Source organism: Lethenteron reissneri, chromosome 65 (genome assembly GCF_015708825.2).
Source record: "Lethenteron reissneri isolate LAM-NWPU_2019-01 chromosome 65, ASM1570882v1, whole genome shotgun sequence".
Taxonomy (NCBI): Eukaryota; Metazoa; Chordata; class Hyperoartia; order Petromyzontiformes; family Petromyzontidae; genus Lethenteron; species Lethenteron reissneri.
Genome location: NC_083843.1, coordinates 11,209,994 through 11,229,811, shown reverse-complemented (window position 1 = coordinate 11,229,811; position 19,818 = coordinate 11,209,994). Strand labels below are relative to the sequence as shown.

The window sequence follows — 19,818 nt, the reverse complement described above, 5'->3', positions numbered from 1 at the left end:
CCATTCGACAGGTCGTGTGACGGAGCGGGTGCAGTGGCCGGCTTCGTGGGGGTCGGGGTCGAGGTGGCTGTGGCCGGACCCGGCAGCGGCAACAGCAGCAGCAGCAGCAGGCCCCCGCTGTAATAACACTATTAACACGATATTTATCCCTGGGTACTAAGTGTTATTTGTTTAGTTGCGTATGCCTAAAAAGTATAGAAAATGGCTATTATTCCCCACAGACTTTGCTTTTGCGTCCAGGACTTTACGCGAAGGAATGACACATTCACCCGTTTTCTTATTGAAAACAGGTACATTTCAAAATATCAATGTCCTCGTCACAAAATCAAAGTTTGTGGGGAATAATAGCCATTTTCTGTACTTTTGAGGCATAAGCAATTAGAAAATAACACTCACTACCCACGGACAAATTTTTTTTTGTTACACAGTGTACGCAGACCGGGGGAGAGCTGCAGCCAGCAGCAGCTGTGGCTGAAGAAGCAGCTGCAGCAGCAGCTGCTGCTGCTGCAGGAGCAGGAGCAGCAGCTGCAGGAGCAGCAGCTGCAGGAGCAGCAGCAGCTGCGGCAAGAGCAGCAGCAGCTGCGGCAGCAGCAGCAGCTGCGGCAGGAGCAGCAGCTGGAGGAGCAGCAGCTGGAGGAGCAGCAGCTGCAGGAGCAGCAGCTGCAGGAGCAGCAGCAGCTGCGGCAGAGAGGCGAAGACAACCGCAGCACTCGGCGACAGGACCCGGTGAGTGTGAGTGTGTCGGGGGGGTGGGGGTCACTATATTTAATGCTGTATTTCAGCTTTTAATATACTCAACACATTCCCAACAATTCACATTCCTCTGTCAATCCACTACTGGATGAAGTCATTCGCATGCCACTTCGTTAATGGTTGTTAGATCGGTCACCAACCATGCTGCTTAGTTGGAGCCGAGGGCGACTTCGGATATCAATCTCCACTAATATTATCCACGGCTTTGAATCTTACTGAGGTCATCGAGTGCAGTGAGAGTGCAGTGAGATAAACACTGCCCCATCGTTTTACCAACACAGTGACAAAGAAAACAATGCTGCCCTTACTTAGTGTTTCGCCTACCCAAACAAATGTCATCACTGCCCCCCCATCTCCCGCCGCAAAGCACAGCTGCTTTTTGGTGCCAAGAACCAGCATGTGGATGGTCATTACTTGCTGGGTAAGGCAGGGGGAGTCCTATTCATTACACCCATAGTTTATTCAGAAGAAAACAAGACAACCAGGGTAGTGACCATTACCCATTTCAGCCTCTTGCAACCTCGACTATGCTCCAGAACATGTTCGATTAGCCACTCGGCATTGCCACTACCCATAGGGTTTGTAAAAAAATGGCTTTTAGAGTGAGTACTGGAGTAGGTTTTTTGTTGACAACCAACTTCAGTTTCTGCTCTTGAGTTTTAAAACTGAACTTTCTGACCAGTCTCACAAAAAATGACCTCCATTATTTATTTTCGCTCTTTCAAAGATAGTGCTTCCTTATATATTCGTTTTATGGAATTATCAGTTGGGCGCTAACATATGAAACAAATGTAATAAAAAAAACTCCGTCAGGCACTGCTGGTCTCCGTTTGTCTTTTATTCAAGTTCTTTCTCCCCACCCCGCTGACTCCTCCCCTTCCTGATCGTCAGATCCGGCCTTCCCATACTGCCCTGCTGGCTCCACCCCCATTCACCTCGCTTCCCATTGGAGCCGAGGTGAACGGCGGCCCCTTCCACACGCCCCCCAATACCCCGTTCCGTGTGATTGGGCCAGAGCCCAGCAGCGACCCCATTTACGCTCGCACTACACAAATACTGAATAACAATTTGCAGCCATTTGTCAATCCACTGCTGGATATAGGTGTTGCACACTCGAAATGAAGGACGTGGGCAGGTGCTCCAAATCGAGGGCAAGCACATTTATTTATTGTAGTTAATATTAATCTTGTGAAGAACCTCACCATCACTCTGTAAAATGCAACAACGCGCGTTACACGCAGCAATTCTTCCGAGACGCCATTAACCATGTGGCTGGTTTACACGTGCGGTTATTCATTAACCCTTTCTCTTAAACCCAATTCTACTACTTATAAACCATCCTTGTCTTTGACAATCACATTTGCACATCACTATTCGACTATTACTTTAATCCTAAGCTGTATGTCTATCTATACCGTCCACTTATATCGGTATCTTACACTCATTATATGTACTGTATGTGTACAGTATACGTACTGTATCTCACCATTGTACAGCTTACTACTTTACATGTGTTCTATTCTCAATAGCATTGCAAGTAGTCATACTCTGGGTACATGGGCATGGTTATAGACTAAACAGTATTAGAGTTAGATAATTACAATGACAGTAACTAATTACAGTGCGTCATCTCTTTACAATGCACAGTGCTAAAACGCCTCTAATTGCATATATCACAAACGAACAATTCAAAGCCAAGCTTAAAGTCTAGAACAAGTCTAGAACAAGTCTAGAACATTTATATAACGATCAAAAACAACCTTTGGGTCCTTTACCTGTAAAATGCAACAACGCGCGTTACACGCAGCAATTCTTCCGAGACGCCATTCACCACGTGGCTGGTTTACCCGTGCGGTTATTCATTAACCCGGCCAGCCACCTACAGGCCCAACTCAGTCATCACATGCTGCTGTACACACGTGCATTGATGCACTGCACAGCACATCAGGACCTTCACAGAACCACACTTTACTCCCTTGCTGCACAAGGGTATACTTAAAAGAGTGATCCATTCCTAATGTGCCACATAGGCCTCCCCACACCGTGCTGGTCAGTGTGGGTTGCTAGAGAGGAGGAGCTGAGAGACTGATTCAGATATCATGAACCATTAATGTTACCCGTGACCTTGAACCCAGCTCAGGACTCAGGGTTCACAGCACTGCACCACCTATATTTACATCTCGTCTATATGACGGTGCTTTGCGCAAACTTTACTTATTCATCATCACTTTTCTTAATGGTTACCATGTATTGGTAGTTATAAAGAGGTACCGCCCAATAATGTTACATCTCCTTAAAAAGCACACTTTCGTGTGTTTTGGATTACGAGAAATATAGTTGATAATTATTAATGGAGTGGATTATTAACTTTGCTTTTGTGCCCTGGTCACAAAAGCAAAGTATGTAGGGAATAATAGCCATCTTCTGTACTTTTGAGGCATTAACAACACAGCCACCTCCGCACCCTCATCTTGGAGGCCCCTCTCCGATCTTACATTAACATGCTAATTTCTCACATTAACATCCCTAACACAGCCTCTCTCATCGCTTATGAAGGGGAAATGACTTGGTTGACCTGTGCTATCATTGTGTGTGTGTGTGTGATTAGCCAGGTCGCTTCTGAAGAAGAAGCTACAAAGTAGCTCAATGGACCTTGCACCTGGCAAAATAATAACATAGTTTAGTTTTAGCATGGGTCTCTGTATCTATGGCTCTTTGTATCTATATGGGTTTCTATGTATCTCGATGGGTCTCGGTGGGTCTCTGTCTCTCTATGTCTTTATATGAGTCTCTGTGTCACTATATGGGTCTTCTTCTTGGTTCTTTCGGTAAAGTCACGTAGAAGGGAAGTAATAAAATAATAATAAATACATCGAAAAATATATGGGTCTTTATGTATCTATATTGTGTATCATATGGGTCTCTATCTAGGTCAATGTATATATTTTAGGACAAACGAAATTAGGAAAGCGTCCACCAATGTTTATTTGCCTGGGTGAGTTTCTTAACACTCTGCTGTTGTTGATACAAATACGGCTATGGTCTACATTATAGACTGCCAATACACTCACTCCGATTTAGAATCAGGCTACAGCCTACATTATAGACTGCCAGTATACTTACTCCGATTTAGTAGCAGGCTACAGTCTGCATTATAGACTGTCTGTTACGAGAAATATCGTTGATTATTATTAATGGAGTGGATGATTAACTTTGCTTTTGTGCCCTGGTCACAAAAGCAAAGTTTGTGGGGAATAATAGCCACTTTCTGTACTTTTGATGCATAAGCAATTAGAAAATAACACTTTACTACCCGGGGACAAAAATATGTATGTTTTGTTACACAGTGCACGCAGACCGGGGGAGAGTTGCAGCCCGCAGCAGCTACAGAGAGGCGGAGGCAACCGCAGCACTCGGCTACAGCACTCGGTGAGTGTGTGTGGTGGGGGGTCACGGTGTGTGTGTGGGGGGGTCACGATGTGTGTGGGGTGGTCACGGTCTGTGCTGCTGGTGGTTGCTCGTGGTGCTTTCGGCGTGGGGAGCGGTGGGGCAATGGTCAGCACACTGGGCGACACACCCCGGCGACCGGGTGACCTGGGTTCCTGCCTGCTCACAGCCCACTCCGTTGATGGATATGTAATGCGAGCGTAAACGGGGTTTGCTGCTGGGCTCTGGCCCAATCACACGGCCCGGGGTATTGGGGGGCGTGTGGGAGGGCCGCCGTTCACCTCGGCTCCAATGGGAAGCGAGGTGAATGGGGGTGGAGCCAGCAGGGCAGTATGGGAAGGTAAAAGTTAAACGGTAAAAAGCAACGAGCCTACCTTTTACCCTTACCCCATACAAATTACCCCATTACAGGATAATTACTGGGGTACTACTACTGTTGTCATTCTTTAAGCTATTATTTGTGACCAGGTGGCATCTGAAAATGAGCAACATAGTTCAGTGGGCCTTGCATAATAGAGGTTTGTTTGGGTTAGATTGCTTAAATATGTGTCGGTAAACCCGCCACCACCCAACACAGCCAATTAGTAAAGTTATCACGTAAACAGAACGTGCTGATTAGTCACTAGTACAGCATTAGTGTATAGTGTAGTGTAGAGTAGTGTAGTGTATAGTGTAGTGCACTAGTACAGCACACCGGTTGTGTTGTAGAGAAAATCCACAACATTTACATTCTGAGTACCATGACGTTTTGCCAGCAATTACAATCAGGTTCATCGGGCAACAGCAGGTTTGTAGAGAAATCCTCCAGTTTCGTTCCTTAAATATAAGGGTTGATGTGATGGCGTCACTTGTGAACCCTTCTTGAGCAAAGTGAGGGGGGGGGGATTAAAGAACGAAGGATGAGGATTTCTCCACAAATCTGGATGTCGCCTGATGAAGATAGTTGTAATTACTTGTGAAAAGTCGTACTCAGATTGTGAATGTTGTGGATTTACTCTGAAACACATCGGTTAGTGCTCTACTAGTAACGAATTGGCACATTCTGTTTACGTCGTAAACTTTTCTAATTGGCTGTTTTGGGTGGTGGCAGGATTAACCACACATTACACTACACTACTATACACTACTATATACTGATATACACTACACTACTATACTATACAGTATACACGATACTACTATGCACTACACTACAATACACTACACTACATTATACTACACTACTATACACTACGCTACTATACACTACACTACTATACACTACAATACACTACACTACTATACACTACACTACTATACACTACATTACACTAAAATACTATACACTACACTGCTATACACTACACTATACACTACACTATACACTACTATACACTACACTACTATACACTACACTACTATACACTACACTACTGTACACGACACTACTATACACTACACTACTATACACTACACTACTATACACTACACTACTATACACCTGTTGTGGGTATACACGTGGAACGGGACTTCGATTTTGGAGGCAACACCTTTATTACAATAAACTATAACAATGGCAATAGCCGTAACACTTACGGTTATGGCCCCTGTAACACTACGGGGTACGGCCCCGTCACCCTTTAACCGAAGGGAGGTACAACCTCCCTTCTCGCGTGCCTATCTTGGCTCCTCCCACCCTCAACCAGTATATATACAAGGACTGTTTTCTTGGAATTTATCTCACTTGATACAGCAATCGTGCTGTGACGGTTCCACCTGAAGACGTAAGCTTGTGTTGCCTCCGAAACGTCGTGATTTTTATTTTATTTTTATTCTACAGTTATTAATTTTAATTTATTACCTACGTGACTTTACCGAAAAAACCTAAGAATATGTGCACTACACACTCCAGGCTACGCTCTCACGGGTCCTCCGCTATGAGAGCTAGGGGAGGCTAGACTGACCCGACCTAGCCAGGGTACGGGTCCCACCACTGGACCGCTGCTACCCGGCTCTCACAAGAGCCTCGGTTGTTGGTCCCATGGTGCTGGTCTAGTCTTGAGCAGAGGTCGCAAACGGGTTTTGATTCCTTACCCGTACCCGGCCGCACCAGGGTCGCAAACGGGTACCCGTACCTATACCCTACCCGTACCCGGCCGGGTACGGGTATCGGGTACCTGATTGCGACCTCTGGGATGAAGACACGTTGCAGGTGCGGGTGGGTTGATTCTAGGAACTTGAATTGTGAGACGAGACAAGACATTGGGAAATGAGTGACAAACAGTTACTCACCAGTGACTCACGGTCTACCCGTACCCGGCTGCACCAGGGTCGCAAACAGGTACCCTTACCCGGCCGGGTACGGGTAGCCGGGTATCGGGTAGGGTACGGGTATCGGGTACCCGGTTGCGACCTCTGGTCTTGAGGGGATGAACACTGCCGGTCCCGTTGAGAGGACTGACTTTTATACACCACACCTTTCCCAGAACCTTCCAGAAGTTTCTGGAAGGGTCGGAAATGAACCGTTGGCCCCTAGCCCCCAGCCCCCACCCCATGGGGTTCTGGGTTCTCTACCGGGGGGAGGGGGGGTTACCCCAGGTCTACCACCACCAGAGGTTGCAACCGGGTACCCGATACCCGTACCCTACCCGATACCCAGCTACCCGTACCCAGCCGGGTACGGGTAGCCGTTTGCGACCCTGGTGCGGCCGGGTACGGGTAAGGAATCAAAACCCGTTTGCGACCTCTGACCACCACATATCCCGCTCACTCTCTCGGCCGCCCCCTATCGGGCCATGAGGGTGGTGACCATTTGAAGACCCACAGAGCCTTGGTAAGGCGCAACACACCCATAATAGAGGTTTTTGGGTTAGATCGCGTAAATATATAAATGTGTCGTTAAAACCCGCCACCATCCGACACAGCCAACTAGTAAGGGTTGTCACGTAAACAGAACATGCCAATTCTATACACTGCACTACTATATACTAGTATATACTACTATACACTACACTACTATACACTACTGGACACCCACCTGCGGAGTGGAAGAATGGCAGGCACATCTTACAGATGACAAGCTGATGGTCGGTGGAAAAATCAGCTCCATGGTAGGTCCTGGTGTCAGGGGCATAGCCCCACATCCACTTTTCTATCGCTATATAGTGTAGCAGATGTTCTTTCTTGAACTCAGCATGGATACATTGTTTTCTGTGGATGTGCCGATGCTGGAATAGTGTATTGTTAATTACAAGCCCATGGGATACACAGAAGTTTAGCAGCCTCATACCATTATTATTGAGCTGATCTTGTCCATGCCTTCCAATTGCTCCAGCCCAGCTTCCAGCATCATGGCACACTCGGTCATTAAATCATCCAACAGGATGACTCTATCCCGAGGGGCCACTTTTGCTCGCATCTGTGATAGGAGGTCATGAAAGGCATGACTCATCGGCCTTGCCTGCATCCCTCCACTGATATTCATCTTCGGGGGGGCATAACAAATCACCACCAATACTTTCTGGTCTCTTGTTGATGGAAAGGAGAGCCCAAATTTGCCTGGGACTTACATCTTTCCAAACCTCGCCGCTACATTCATTCAGTCACTCCTTGTTGTTTGGCAGTCTCCTGCCCCGAGGAGGGGACTGTCTACCTCTTATGTTGACTGGAGCCAAAGCCGATCCATCGGACCTCCTGAATATCTCGCCATGGCCAGTCATGGTGGTTTATCGTTGTTTGTGGAGGAACCCCGAGGGTATGGTTTCAGTTCCTGGCTCTGCCAAATGGGGGTTGGCCAGGAGAAGTCGTAGTTACCTGTCCTCACAGATCCTCTGGCTCAAGCTTAGTTCAATAATTTGCACGTAGTTTAGTGGTCGTTGAATTGAAGGTGGAGGGGATACCAGCCTCTCGCACCCATCCAGAGCACCCATTTGGCCTCTGTGATGGCTACAAGTGCCATGACGGGTATAGCCGATAGGAATTGGCCTTCCCTCCATGGCATTGCTCACATCCACATAGTGTTAGCATTCAACACCACCACGGAGGTAAGGGATTACTTTTTCCAGAATTTTCCACAATATATACATACACACAGAGATAAGAGAGACAGAGCAGCACACCAGTATTTACCACCGCGTGGTGTCTCCTCCACGACTCACCAGAGGTTCGAGACATGGATGAGTCGGAGGCTGCCAAGCTCATCAAAGTGCAGAGGCCGGAACTGAAGAAGTGGATTGGCAGGGACCCCACGTACCTGCTCGACTACTTGGAGAGCAGGGGTTTGATCCTTCGCGACAAATACCACGAGGCCAAAGACATCAACGTGAAAGTGGAGCGCGCCGACTTTTTGATCAACGAGTTCATCGGCAGGGATGAGTGCCTCAAGCTCTGGAGGGCTCTCGAAGGCCTACAGGACCACTACCCCCAGCTGAAGGAGTGGATCTCAGCCTGTGCGTCAACCACACATCACGCTTGTGGTAAAGCAATGCAAAACGATACACAGCTGCTGCTTTGATATAAACAAATACTACTGATGTTACGGCTTTGTTGTGTTTGAAACTCATTGGCCTACACCAGATACAGCCTTGTTCAGGGCCTTGTCTCTGCACCCATGTTAGACTAGAGAACAAGTACAATGACAATGCAAGCAAACACTGCTTTGACAATAATAATCGTAATAATAACACGCATTGTAGTGTTTGGAACTCATTGGCCTCTACACCAGAGATGGCAGACAGCGCTGCCACAGTCGTGGAACCAAAACTCGGGTACCCTCCTTGCTAAGAGGCACATGTGCGCGAAACATCGCGCTGGTGAGTGAACAAAACAAATCCTGTCACATCGAAAAGCCGAGTTGTTTCGCGTGGTTTGTTTGTTTTGAAGCTTGAGAAATACAAAAATAACGGATGAAAGTTTAAGATTAGGTGTGATTTATAGACACAACCATGTCTGGCAATAATAAAAACCAGAGGTGGTGTTAAGATATAATGCAGACTTTTGATTCCTTTTTAAAGGTATCCTAAAGTACTACATTAACTCACAAACATATCATACTTGCGGAAAAACATGCAAACACGTTCCGATAATAATGTATGGCATTGTCTTTCAAAGTGATTCGCCTACAACACGAAAGACAGTCTTCTGTATGGCCTTGTCTCTGCACCCCTAGCAGTGTGTTAGTAGACCAGAGAATGTCAATAGGCGAACAGTACAAAGACAATCCCAGTGGTACAATGTTAACTACCTCGCCTGGTATGCAGGACGTCGTGGGTACAATGCCAACCCTGCCGCCTGCTGTATATTGGGAGTTTGTGTCTCTCTGTCTCTCCCCGTGGTGGTCACTGCGTAGATTTCTCTCCAAGTCCTCCAGTTTTCATTCCTCCACATTTCATGTCGCGTTAAAGAGTATTTGGCTGCTATACATTTCCACGTGATAAGCCCACTTCGTTGAGCCACTATCATTCGTGATGGCCAGGTCATTGCTCAAAAAGAGCTACATAGCTCAGTGGGGTCTTACCTGGTAAAAAACAAAGGAGTTTAGTTAGATTTTGAATAAAAAATTAAATATGACAAACATCCTCAGTGGAGTGAATGGGCAAAATCAGGGCTGCATATATTTTGCTTGTATTTATTTGATTTTTTTTCTTTTCTCTCGTTCAACCTCCAGACGGGAAGCCTGGTCACTCTAATCAGCCCGACTCGATTGCATTGGATCAAGATGAACAGCAAATCACGCAGATTGATTCCAAACAAAATACTCGGGTCCCTGTAACTACTGGTGAGTTTATTTTGTTCTATGGGTCTCTTTGTATCTATATGGATTTCTGTGTATCTATATGGGTCTATATGTATCTAATATATGGGTCTATATGTATATATATATGGGTCTCTGTGTATCTATATGGGTCTCTGTATATCTATATGGGTAAATATGTATCTATTATATGGGTCTATATGTATATATATGGGTCTATATGTATCTATTATATGGGTCTATATGTATCTATTATAATGGGTCTATATGTATATATATGGGTTTCTGTGTATCTATATGGGTCTCTGTGTATGAATATGGGTCTCTGTGCATATATATGGGTCTGTGTCTCGATGTATCTCTATGGATTTAGAGTATTTGGCTGCTGCACTCTTTGTTCTTTCGGTAAAGTCACGTAGGTAAAAAATTAAATTAAAATTAATAAAAATAAAACAATAAAATCACGACGTTTCGGAGGCAACACAAGGCTCCGTCATCAGGTGGGACCGTCACAGCCAGCAGCTAATCTGGCTGTGACGGTCCCACCTGATGACGGAGACTTGTGTTGCCTCTGAAACGTCGTGATTTTATTGTTTTATTTTTATTAATTTAATTTTTTACCTACGTGACTTTACCGAAAGAACTAAGAATATGAATCCTTGCAGTCACGAAAGCTTCAAAACTAGAAATATTTGGCTGCTGCTCTAAATGTCCACATGATGATAACAACCACTTCGTTGAGCTGCTAAAATGTGGAAAGTCGTTTCTGAAAAATATGCTGTAAGAAAGCTCAGCAATGGGGTCTTATACTTGGTACAAGTAAAAACTTGTAGCAGCAGTAGATGCTACGTCATGAACTCGGGCGCGTGGTTTAATCCACAAGCCAGATAAATCGCACGCTCGGATTATAATCGAGAGTCTTGGTAGCGAGACACTGGGTAGTGAGACACAGGGTAGCGAGACACTGGTTAGTGAGACAATAGGTAGCGAGACACTGGGTAGTGAGACACTGGGTAGCGAGACACTGGGTAGCGAGACACTGGGTAGCGAGACACTGGGTAGTGAGACACTGGGTAGTGAGACACTGGGTAGTGAGAAACTGCTAGTGAGACACTGGGTTGTGAGACACTGGGTAGTGAAACACTGGTTAGTGAGACACTGGGTAGTGAGAAACTGCTAGTGAGACACTGGGTTGTGAGACACTGGGTAGTGAGACACGGGTTAGTGAGACACTGGGTAGTGAGAAACTGCTAGTGAGACACTGGGTGGTGAGACACTGGGTAGCGAGACACTGGATATTGAGACATTTAGTAGCGAGACACTGAGTAGTGAGATACAGGGTAGTGAGATACAGGGTAGTGAGACACTGGTGGTGAGACTCGATCATAAAAAAAGGCTGCTGTCTCTGGTATTGACCAATCAGTTTCAAAGACAATGCCATCCAACATTATTGTTGTTATTATTATTATTATAAGAGCCATGTTGTTTGCATGTTCACCACAAGCACCGTGTGTGTGGTTAATGCCACTAGTAACTTGATTCCTTACAAAAGAAGAAATGTCGTCTATTTTGTGTTTGAACATCTTAACACAACTCCTGTTGTATTGCAAAGATGATTACAAAAAAAACCCATATTTTTATTTGACAAAGCTTTATAGCTCATCGGATATTTTTTTGTTTGTTACCACCATCACCATCAGCCCACCCACCACCAACCACCAACCCACCTCCCACCAACCCACCAGCCACCACCACCACCACCAACCACGAACCAACCCACCCACCACTGCCGCCGCCAAATGATGAGCCGCCGCAGGTCCACGAGATGCCGCGGTCCAACGACGTCGTCTCGGACTACCTGCACATGGATTCCTCCATCAGCGAGGCGAGCGAGAACCACGGGCGGAACGTAGAGGCCAAAGAGAACCACAGTCGTGAACGAGAGAAACTACGCGATTCTGAACCTCCTAAAAAACCAACCCCTCGTCCACGTCGTGGGAGGTGGTAACAGGTGAAGTACAGGATTTGCCGGACAGGGCGAAGTATGGTGGGTGGTTCGACCACCTGGGCCGTTTCGGTAACCATGAAGGCCTGTCTGGACGCAACCTGGAAATTCGCTGGCTAACGGGGCACTGGTTAGCCACTTAGGCTAAGGGAGTAAACCCTGATAAAATCCCGGGCGGATACCAAGTGTATCCACTCCACCTCGGTGGGGCGGATGAGCCACGTTCCAGATGGCCAATGGCATATGGCGGAGAAGCCACTGAATATCTGGAGCTTCAGGAAAAGCCGTCCAATTGTCTTGCTTTTCTGCCTTGCCATTGGACCGTGGCTTGGTTCCTGGTTAAGCCCGTGCAGTAGGCTGGTGTGCAACAGACACTGCATGTAAATTAATTCACGCACTGGCACCCTCCAGGGAAACTGTGCTATCGCACCACCACACTACACACCCAAAGTCTTTGGGCAATTGGCAAGTGGCGAGTGGGGGAGGCCTATGCAGCTAGAAGCTCCTAGTAAAAAACCAACACCAAGGCGATAGCTATTAGAAGGTTATAGTAGTAGGTTTTTACCCTTTAAACTGGTACAAAAACTGACACCTTTATACAAGGCATCATGTTTGCAATAACCACAACACAAGCAGTCAAAATGCAAACAAAAATAAACAACTCTGATAATGATAATGATATGCACTGTCCTTGGAGTTGATTTGTCCACACCCGAGACAGCTTTCTTAAAGCCTAGTCTCCATTGGTGTTGGACCAGATGACGCCAAAAGGTGTACAACTCAAAAACAGCGCACTATCAGAGTATTGAGAGCCTGGGGTATTTTGCCACTGGTAAAGGAGGTCTCATAGTGCATTAGAAGGTTGTCGTGCACTCAGATTAGGCAGGAGTGCATCCCAGCAGCTGTAGCTGTGACTGAGCAGCCACATAGATCCAATCTGCCTAGCAACATCCTGTCTGGCTTACCGTGACCAGAGGGAGCATCAAAAATTGCGGTCGAAACAAAAATAAATATAACCTAAATATTGGTTCCTGGAATGTCAGGACCCTCACAGACAACTCAAACTCGCAACATCCAAAGCGCTAAACAGCTCTTGTGGCGAGCGAGCTGAGACAATTGAATATCCATATTGCCGCCCTCAGCGAAACTCGTCTGGCATATGAAGGCCAACTGACTGAGCAACGTGGAGGCTACACCTTCTTTTGGAAGGGTAAACCAGCACATGAACGACGCCTGCATGGTGTAGGGTTTGCAATAGACAACGTGTTCATCGACAGCTCAAGTGAACTTCCAATTGGTATCAAGGAGCGTTTTATGACCCTACGTCCTGAAACTCGCAAAAGACCAACATGTAACCATCATCAGCACCTATGCACCAACACTGGACTCTGAAGAAGACACCAAGGAGACCTACTACTATCAGCGAAACGTCGTACTACTCAAACTTTAAAATGCTGTTGATTCTCTCTTCAACACACCGGTGGGCTAAAGAAGTGAATTATTTTGTCCTTTGAAAAACGTGACACATTTTTTACTGTTTGGCCGTGTCGGGTGGTGGAGGGTTACGACACATTTATACATAACGCGATCTGACCCAAAAACCTATATTATAATTCGATCAGTGATGAATCTCAAACTAAACCACAAACACATCAACCGACCAAAACTACAGAGGAAAAGACCCAGCAGTACAGGCCCGACTGAAATAACAACTAGCTCAAAGACTCTGCACCAAACAGGCTTCAGGAAAATATTCATAAGTACTGGACATAACTGAAGACGGCAGTTAGAACCAGCTGTGAAAACACCATTAGCTACATAAGAAGGAAAAAATATGACTGGTTTGATGACAACGACCAGGAAATCACAGGCCTCATTGACAGGAAGCAGAAAGCATTAATCGCCTGGGAACAACACAAACAGTCTAGACAGAAAAAAACAATCATATAAGGAGGCCAAATGGGAAGTACAAACTAAAATCCGGGAACTCAAGAACTGGTTCAGAAACAAAGCAGAAGAAATACAACATCTTGCAGATTCTAGTAACCCACATACATTTTTTCAAGCAACCAAAGTCGTACATGGACCATCAAAACAGGGCCTTGCACCACTCCAGTCTAAAGGTGGGACAGAAATCTTCAAAGACAAAAGTGCAATCATCTCCCGCTGGCAGGAACACTTCAGCACTCTTTTCAACTGCAATGCTGTTGTAGACGCTTCTATATTCAATGGGATTCCGCAACACTCTACCACTGAGGATTTAGTTGGAGAACCAACGTTGCTTGAAGTGGCTTAAGCTATCAAGCAAATGAAAGAGAACAAAGCTCGTGGGCTAGACCAGATTCCTGCTGAGATTTACAAACATGGAGGACAACGCCAACTAGAACACCTGCACTCCCTCATGGCCAGGATCCGGAATGATAAAGACCTTCCCAACGAATTGAAAGATGCCATCATCGTCACTGTCTTCTAAAAATGTGACAAGTCAGACTGTGACAACTACAGAGAAAGCACTAGTGTATAGTGTAGTGTATAGCGCAGTGTATAGTGCAATGGATAGTGTAGTGTATAGTGTAGTGTATATGGCGCAGTGTATAGTGCAATGGATAGTGTAGTGTAGTGTATAGCGTAGTGTATAGTGCAATGGATAGTGTAGTGTATAGTGTAGTGCATAGCGCAGTGAATAGTGAAATGGATAGTGTAGTGTATAGTGTAGTGTATAGCGTAGTGTATAGTGCAATGGATAGTGTAGTGTATAGTGTAGTGTATAGCGCAGTGTATAGTGCAATGGATAATGTAGTGTATAGTGTAGTGTATAGTGTAGTGTATAGTGTAATGTATATTGTAGTGTATAGTGCAATGGATAGTGTAGTGTATAGTGTAGTGTATAGCGCAGTGTATAGTGCAATGGATAGTGTAGTGTATAGTAGTGTAGTATACAGTGTAGTCAGGGACGTGCGGTGAGGCGAGGCAGGGAAGGCACAGCCTCGCCTGTTATACTCCAATGAAAATAGCTGTTACGAGAAGTTAAAAATAATACAATAAAAATTTAGATTCTTCCACTGATCTGTGTTATGTCATTTCCGTATGATTCCAAAAATTTTGATATTCAAAATCGCCAAATTTGCGGAGCTCCGCTGCAAATACAGAGAGCCTCCCCTCTGATTTTGCAACCCCTCAGAAACTGGATGAAGCGCGGGCAATAAGCGCGTGCCTGTTACTGTCTCTCTGTCATTATTGGAATCATACAGAAATGACATTTATAACACAGATCAGTGGAAATTAGTTTTTTTCGTAACAGCTATTTTCATTGGAGTATATGACAGGTGTGCCTCCCCTGACCGTACGTCCCTGAGTGTAGTTTATAGTAATGTAGTGTATAGTGCAGTGTATAGTGTAGTATACTAGTGTTGAGGTGCAATTCACGACTCCGAGGCAGGTTGCTGTTAGGGGCTCACGCCATGTTTATTTAAGGGCTTACGCCGGACCAACACCCCCCTAGCCAATAACTCCCCAGGGGACAGGGTACTGTGATCCCTACACCCCGGCTAACTCGGCTCTCCACCTTGCCCCGGCCCGGGACCACCCCCAACCTCGGCCGGTTGGGCGGAGTAGCCTCCCCTAGCCTCGTGTGAGGACCAACTACCCGAGTCCCCACTCCTACCCCCGACGAACCCCGCTTCCATCCCGGGTCCCCCTTTAAATACCCCCGTGGGGCATGACGTCACCATCCTCCACGGCCCGCCTGACGTCACGTCCCGCAACGCCACTCTCTCTGAGGGCGCGCGTGACGTGACGTCACCCACTACACCTCTACATCACCCCCCCGCCGTGAAAAAAACACAGCCAACCCGGCTGCAATCACCCTGAGAGCGGGGACACACGTGCGCCCACTCGAACCCCACAACCTTAGGGCAGCACGTCACATGATAAAGTAAGAACAGGGCACCCCCCCGGACCATGGAAAGAGGCCCCGTGGGTCGGGGATGTAGAAGCCGGCCCGCCCCCGGCCGTCAGTGGATACGCATGCCTCTTAAGCGCGTGTGTTCAAAGTTCATTTATTTGGTATAGCCCTGTGAGCCATTCGGCTCTTGAATCGGGTGCAACCGCAACAAACAAAAAACAAAAACATGAACAAGAAAACATCTTAAAGTGACTATGTGCAAACAGAAAATCCAAGAAAAGACAGCAAAATATTGCAGAAAAATCACCGTACACCAACCCTGTGCAAATATCCCAGTGGGATGCAAGTAAAACAACAACAACAACCACAAGACAACTTAGATTAAGGCCATCAGTCAAACTCTGTACTACAACAAACAAACATGGCCAAACCAAAAAACTTTTCGAAAATCACCAAAATAAAGACATAAAAGCAATGAAACAGTGCAGGTCATAGGAACTGTGACCGAATTTTCACAATAAACGACGTAAACAACACGTACTACCAAACTCTGCAGCCATAGCTGGCTGCATGAGTCACTCCACAACAGCAGCAGCATCAGTCGGAGTGTGAGCCGCCGGCCTGCCACCCCGCACGGCCCCGGCCGTTGGAACCGGCGGCGCGCCGGCAGGAAGCGGCTGCGCCGCTGGCACATCCACCAGTGTAGGCACCCCTGGCGGCGCTTCGGTGGGGGCACTGGCGACGCACCGCGGGCAGGCCGCTACTCCACGCGGCCTCGGCCGTTGGAATAGGTGGACCGCCTGCCATTGGACCGTGGCTTGGTTCCTGGTTAAGCCCGTGCAGTAGGCTGGTGTGCAACAGACCCAGGTCTGTTGCAGGCCCCCCCCACCCCGCATTGCCCACCTGACGTCACGTCCCGCGACGCCACTCTCTCCGAGGGCACGCGTGACGTGATGTCACCCACTCCACCTCTACACCAGAGGTCGCAATCGGGTACCCGATACCCGTACCCTACCCTGATGGACGTGAAGCGTCGTCAGTGGTTGCCTTCAACTGCCAACGCTGCTCTTTCGGAGTGGTTTCTCCTCCCTCCTGCCTTTTCCAAAAAAATAATTAAGAGTGATATCGCCTATTTTTTACGTAATAGTTCTTTTTTTCTATCTGGATTTAGCGCGTTCTAAAAAACACACCGCCATAATGGAGGCCTGTGAACTCCCTTGAGACAACAAAGGCTAAAACAGCACCCCCTGCTGCATCGCCCTCTGGAGGTTGATAACACTGGTCAACAAAAAAAATATTTTTTTCTGGCCTGGACTTTTGCAGCTGTTTTAGACTAATTTCAGGGTGCCGATTCCAAATCTGATCTCAGATTTGCTTTATCACATCTCATTTTTAGGTATAGGCATACTCCATCTTCATTGATTTTACCCGAAATTAACGCCGTCACTTATGATTGCAAGTTGTTGCGAGTCAGTGACTGCTTTAGTGTTAAAATATGGTGCTGTATTTTTAGGATAGTGTGTTTATAATATCATTTTATGTAGATATCCACATTAGTTTAATATTTTTCTTCTGCAGTTTTAATTGAAAATGCAATATTTGATATCTAAAAAACCTGATGTGATAGACAAAAACTAATGCCAGATTTGGAATCAGCACCCCAAAATTACATTAAAACCGTTGGAATACCTTATGCCAGAAAAAGTGTGTTGACCAGTATTATCCACAAGCCTTGGCTTGGGAAGTTGTAAGGTTGGATTGACCACCACCAAATAGGAATATTTTCAAACATCATGGTATTAACGTTAACTTGATGATATGTATATGATGATGTACCTCAGATCAAAAGGTTTAATATGACTATTTTGTATATTTTTAATTAACAATATCTATTACACCATACGGTCTGGGATAAGTCGGTAAAAATTAATGAGTGACCTAGGGAATTTCTGAGATAGTAGCTGTTTTACTTTTAATCGCATAATCTTGCAAATCTGATCGTTGATGCCTTCTAAACATTTGATAAGGATAATTTTTGAACACGTATGCTGACATTGATACTGTTGTTGTGGGTTAGCCTGTACGTATTGTTTGATCACGTGATCGGGAGATCCGATTGTTGATGCTTATAACCATTTGATACGCATATTTTCGGACATGCATTCCGTACGCATATTGCTATTTTAGGGTCTGCCTATTGTTTTTATCACGTGATCGTGAATATTAGCCAATACTTGTTTTTTTGTCATTTAATACGGATTGATGAGTAGGTATATTTGCATGTATACTATCGTTGCTATTAATTACTGTTGATAAGAGTTCTGCATATTAGAGTAAGTTGATATTAAAGTTGCTTAGAATTAAAAACAGGTTTCCGAGTGATTCTTTGCTAAACTCGTGCATCATTGTCGTTATGAAGAACTGTCTCCTGCGGCAAGATCTGAATCCCAAGACCTGACGTAATTACACACGTCATTGTTAAGGCGAGAATCATCAACGTTAAAGCGAGAATTAGAATTGTTAAAGCGAGAATCATGAATGTTAAAGTGAGAATCATTGAGAATTAGAATTGTTAAGGCGAGAATCATAAACGTTAAAGCGAGAATTAGAATTTTTAAAGCGAGAATCATGAATGTTAAAGTGAGAATCATTGAGAATTAGAATTGTTCAAGCGAGAATCATGAATGTTCAAGTGAGAATCATTGATGTATCACGATTGGTGATACATACCCCTAGACAACGAGAGGCAATAATGAATACACACATAATCACATGCACGCAATCAGATACACACATTAATAATTCATTACACTTAACAGACATTTTGAGTTAATTACACCAAATTACATACGTTAACATATTTTAAATAATTGTACATTTTTATTATTTTATTATTTCATCACATTTTCATTTTTGCTATATATTCAACATAACCCACAACCTCCTGTTTGCCAGGCGAACGAGTTAACATTTCCTAGCCACCGTAGCGCGTTGATCTTGACTCGTCTTGACTCATACGAACCAGCGCTGAGTATTATCTTTTGTCAACGTGACACTTTTTTACTGATTGGCCGTGTCGGGTGGTGGAGGGTTACGACACATTGATAAATAACGCGATCTAAACCCAAAAACGTTGATTATGAATCATACGACCTTAACATTGGACTTCAAAAATAAATACATCTCAAAATGATATAACCAAGAAAATACGGTGCTCCTTCACACTTTATAAATAAGTGGTGCACCACTCGCTTAGTGAGTGAGTGTATGGGTGAGTGGGTGAATGAGTGAGTGGGTGATTGGATAAATGAGTGAGTGGGTGGGTGAGTGAGTGGGTGAATGAGTGAGTGGGTTATTGGATAAATGAGTAGGTGATTGAGTGGGTGAGTGGGTGGGTGGGTGGGTGGATGGGTGGGTGGGTGAGTGGGTGAGTGTGTGGGTGGGTGAGTGGGTGGGTGAGTGGGTGAGTGGGTGAGTTGGTGGGTGAGTGGGTGGGTGAGTGGGTGGGTGGGTGGGTGAGTGGGTGGTTGTGTGAGTGGGTGGGTGAGTGGGTGAGTTGGTGGGTGGGTGAGTGGGTGGGTTGGTGAGTGGGTGGGTGGGTGAGTGGGTGAGTGGGTGGGTGAGTGGGTGGGTGGGTGAGTGGGTGGGTGGGTGAGTAGGTGGGTGAGTGGGTGAGTGAGGGGGAGGGTAGGTGAATGAGTGGGTGAGTGGGTGGATGAATGAGTAATACGGCCCTGCTTTCATTCACCCGCCCGCCTCACGTAGCCTGCAATCACAAATCCCAAGACGGTGCCCCCTGCCGAGTAGAACCTGGAGCTGCACAGAGGGAGGGAGAGACGCACGGCACACGTGGAGTTCACTCGTGCCAGGAACGTAACCCCATCCCCCCCGATCACGTGATCAAACAACTCTGATGATGATAATGTACGCCTATTGGCGTCATCTGGTCCAACACCAATGGAGACGAGGCTCTAAGGA

General features: G+C 45.9%; 1 protein-coding gene across 1 annotated transcript; it reads left to right on the top strand.

Moving 5' to 3' along the window:
- The first annotated feature begins 353 nt into the window (after positions 1 to 353).
- LOC133359598 (FYN-binding protein 1-like) lies at positions 354 to 18,200 on the top strand. Its single transcript, XM_061578061.1, has 5 exons — positions 354 to 726; positions 4,101 to 4,182; positions 8,340 to 8,654; positions 9,845 to 9,955; positions 11,632 to 18,200. The coding sequence occupies exons 3-5, from the start codon at positions 8,351 to 8,353 to the stop codon at positions 11,937 to 11,939; spliced, it is 723 nt and encodes a 240-aa protein (XP_061434045.1). The 5' UTR covers positions 354 to 726; positions 4,101 to 4,182; positions 8,340 to 8,350; the 3' UTR covers positions 11,940 to 18,200.
- The last annotated feature ends 1,618 nt before the right edge of the window (positions 18,201 to 19,818 follow it).

Excerpts from the sequence above, each read along its gene's own strand:
- LOC133359598 (XM_061578061.1), top strand. The coding sequence starts at position 8,351 with ATGGATGAGTCGGAGGCTGCCAAGCTCATCAAAGTGCAGAGGCCGGAA. Across the intron at positions 8,655-9,844 it reads AACCACACATCACGCTTGTG|ACGGGAAGCCTGGTCACTCT; the intron begins GTAAAGCAATGC and ends TTCAACCTCCAG. Across the intron at positions 9,956-11,631 it reads TCGGGTCCCTGTAACTACTG|CCCACCCACCACCAACCACC; the intron begins GTGAGTTTATTT and ends CATCACCATCAG.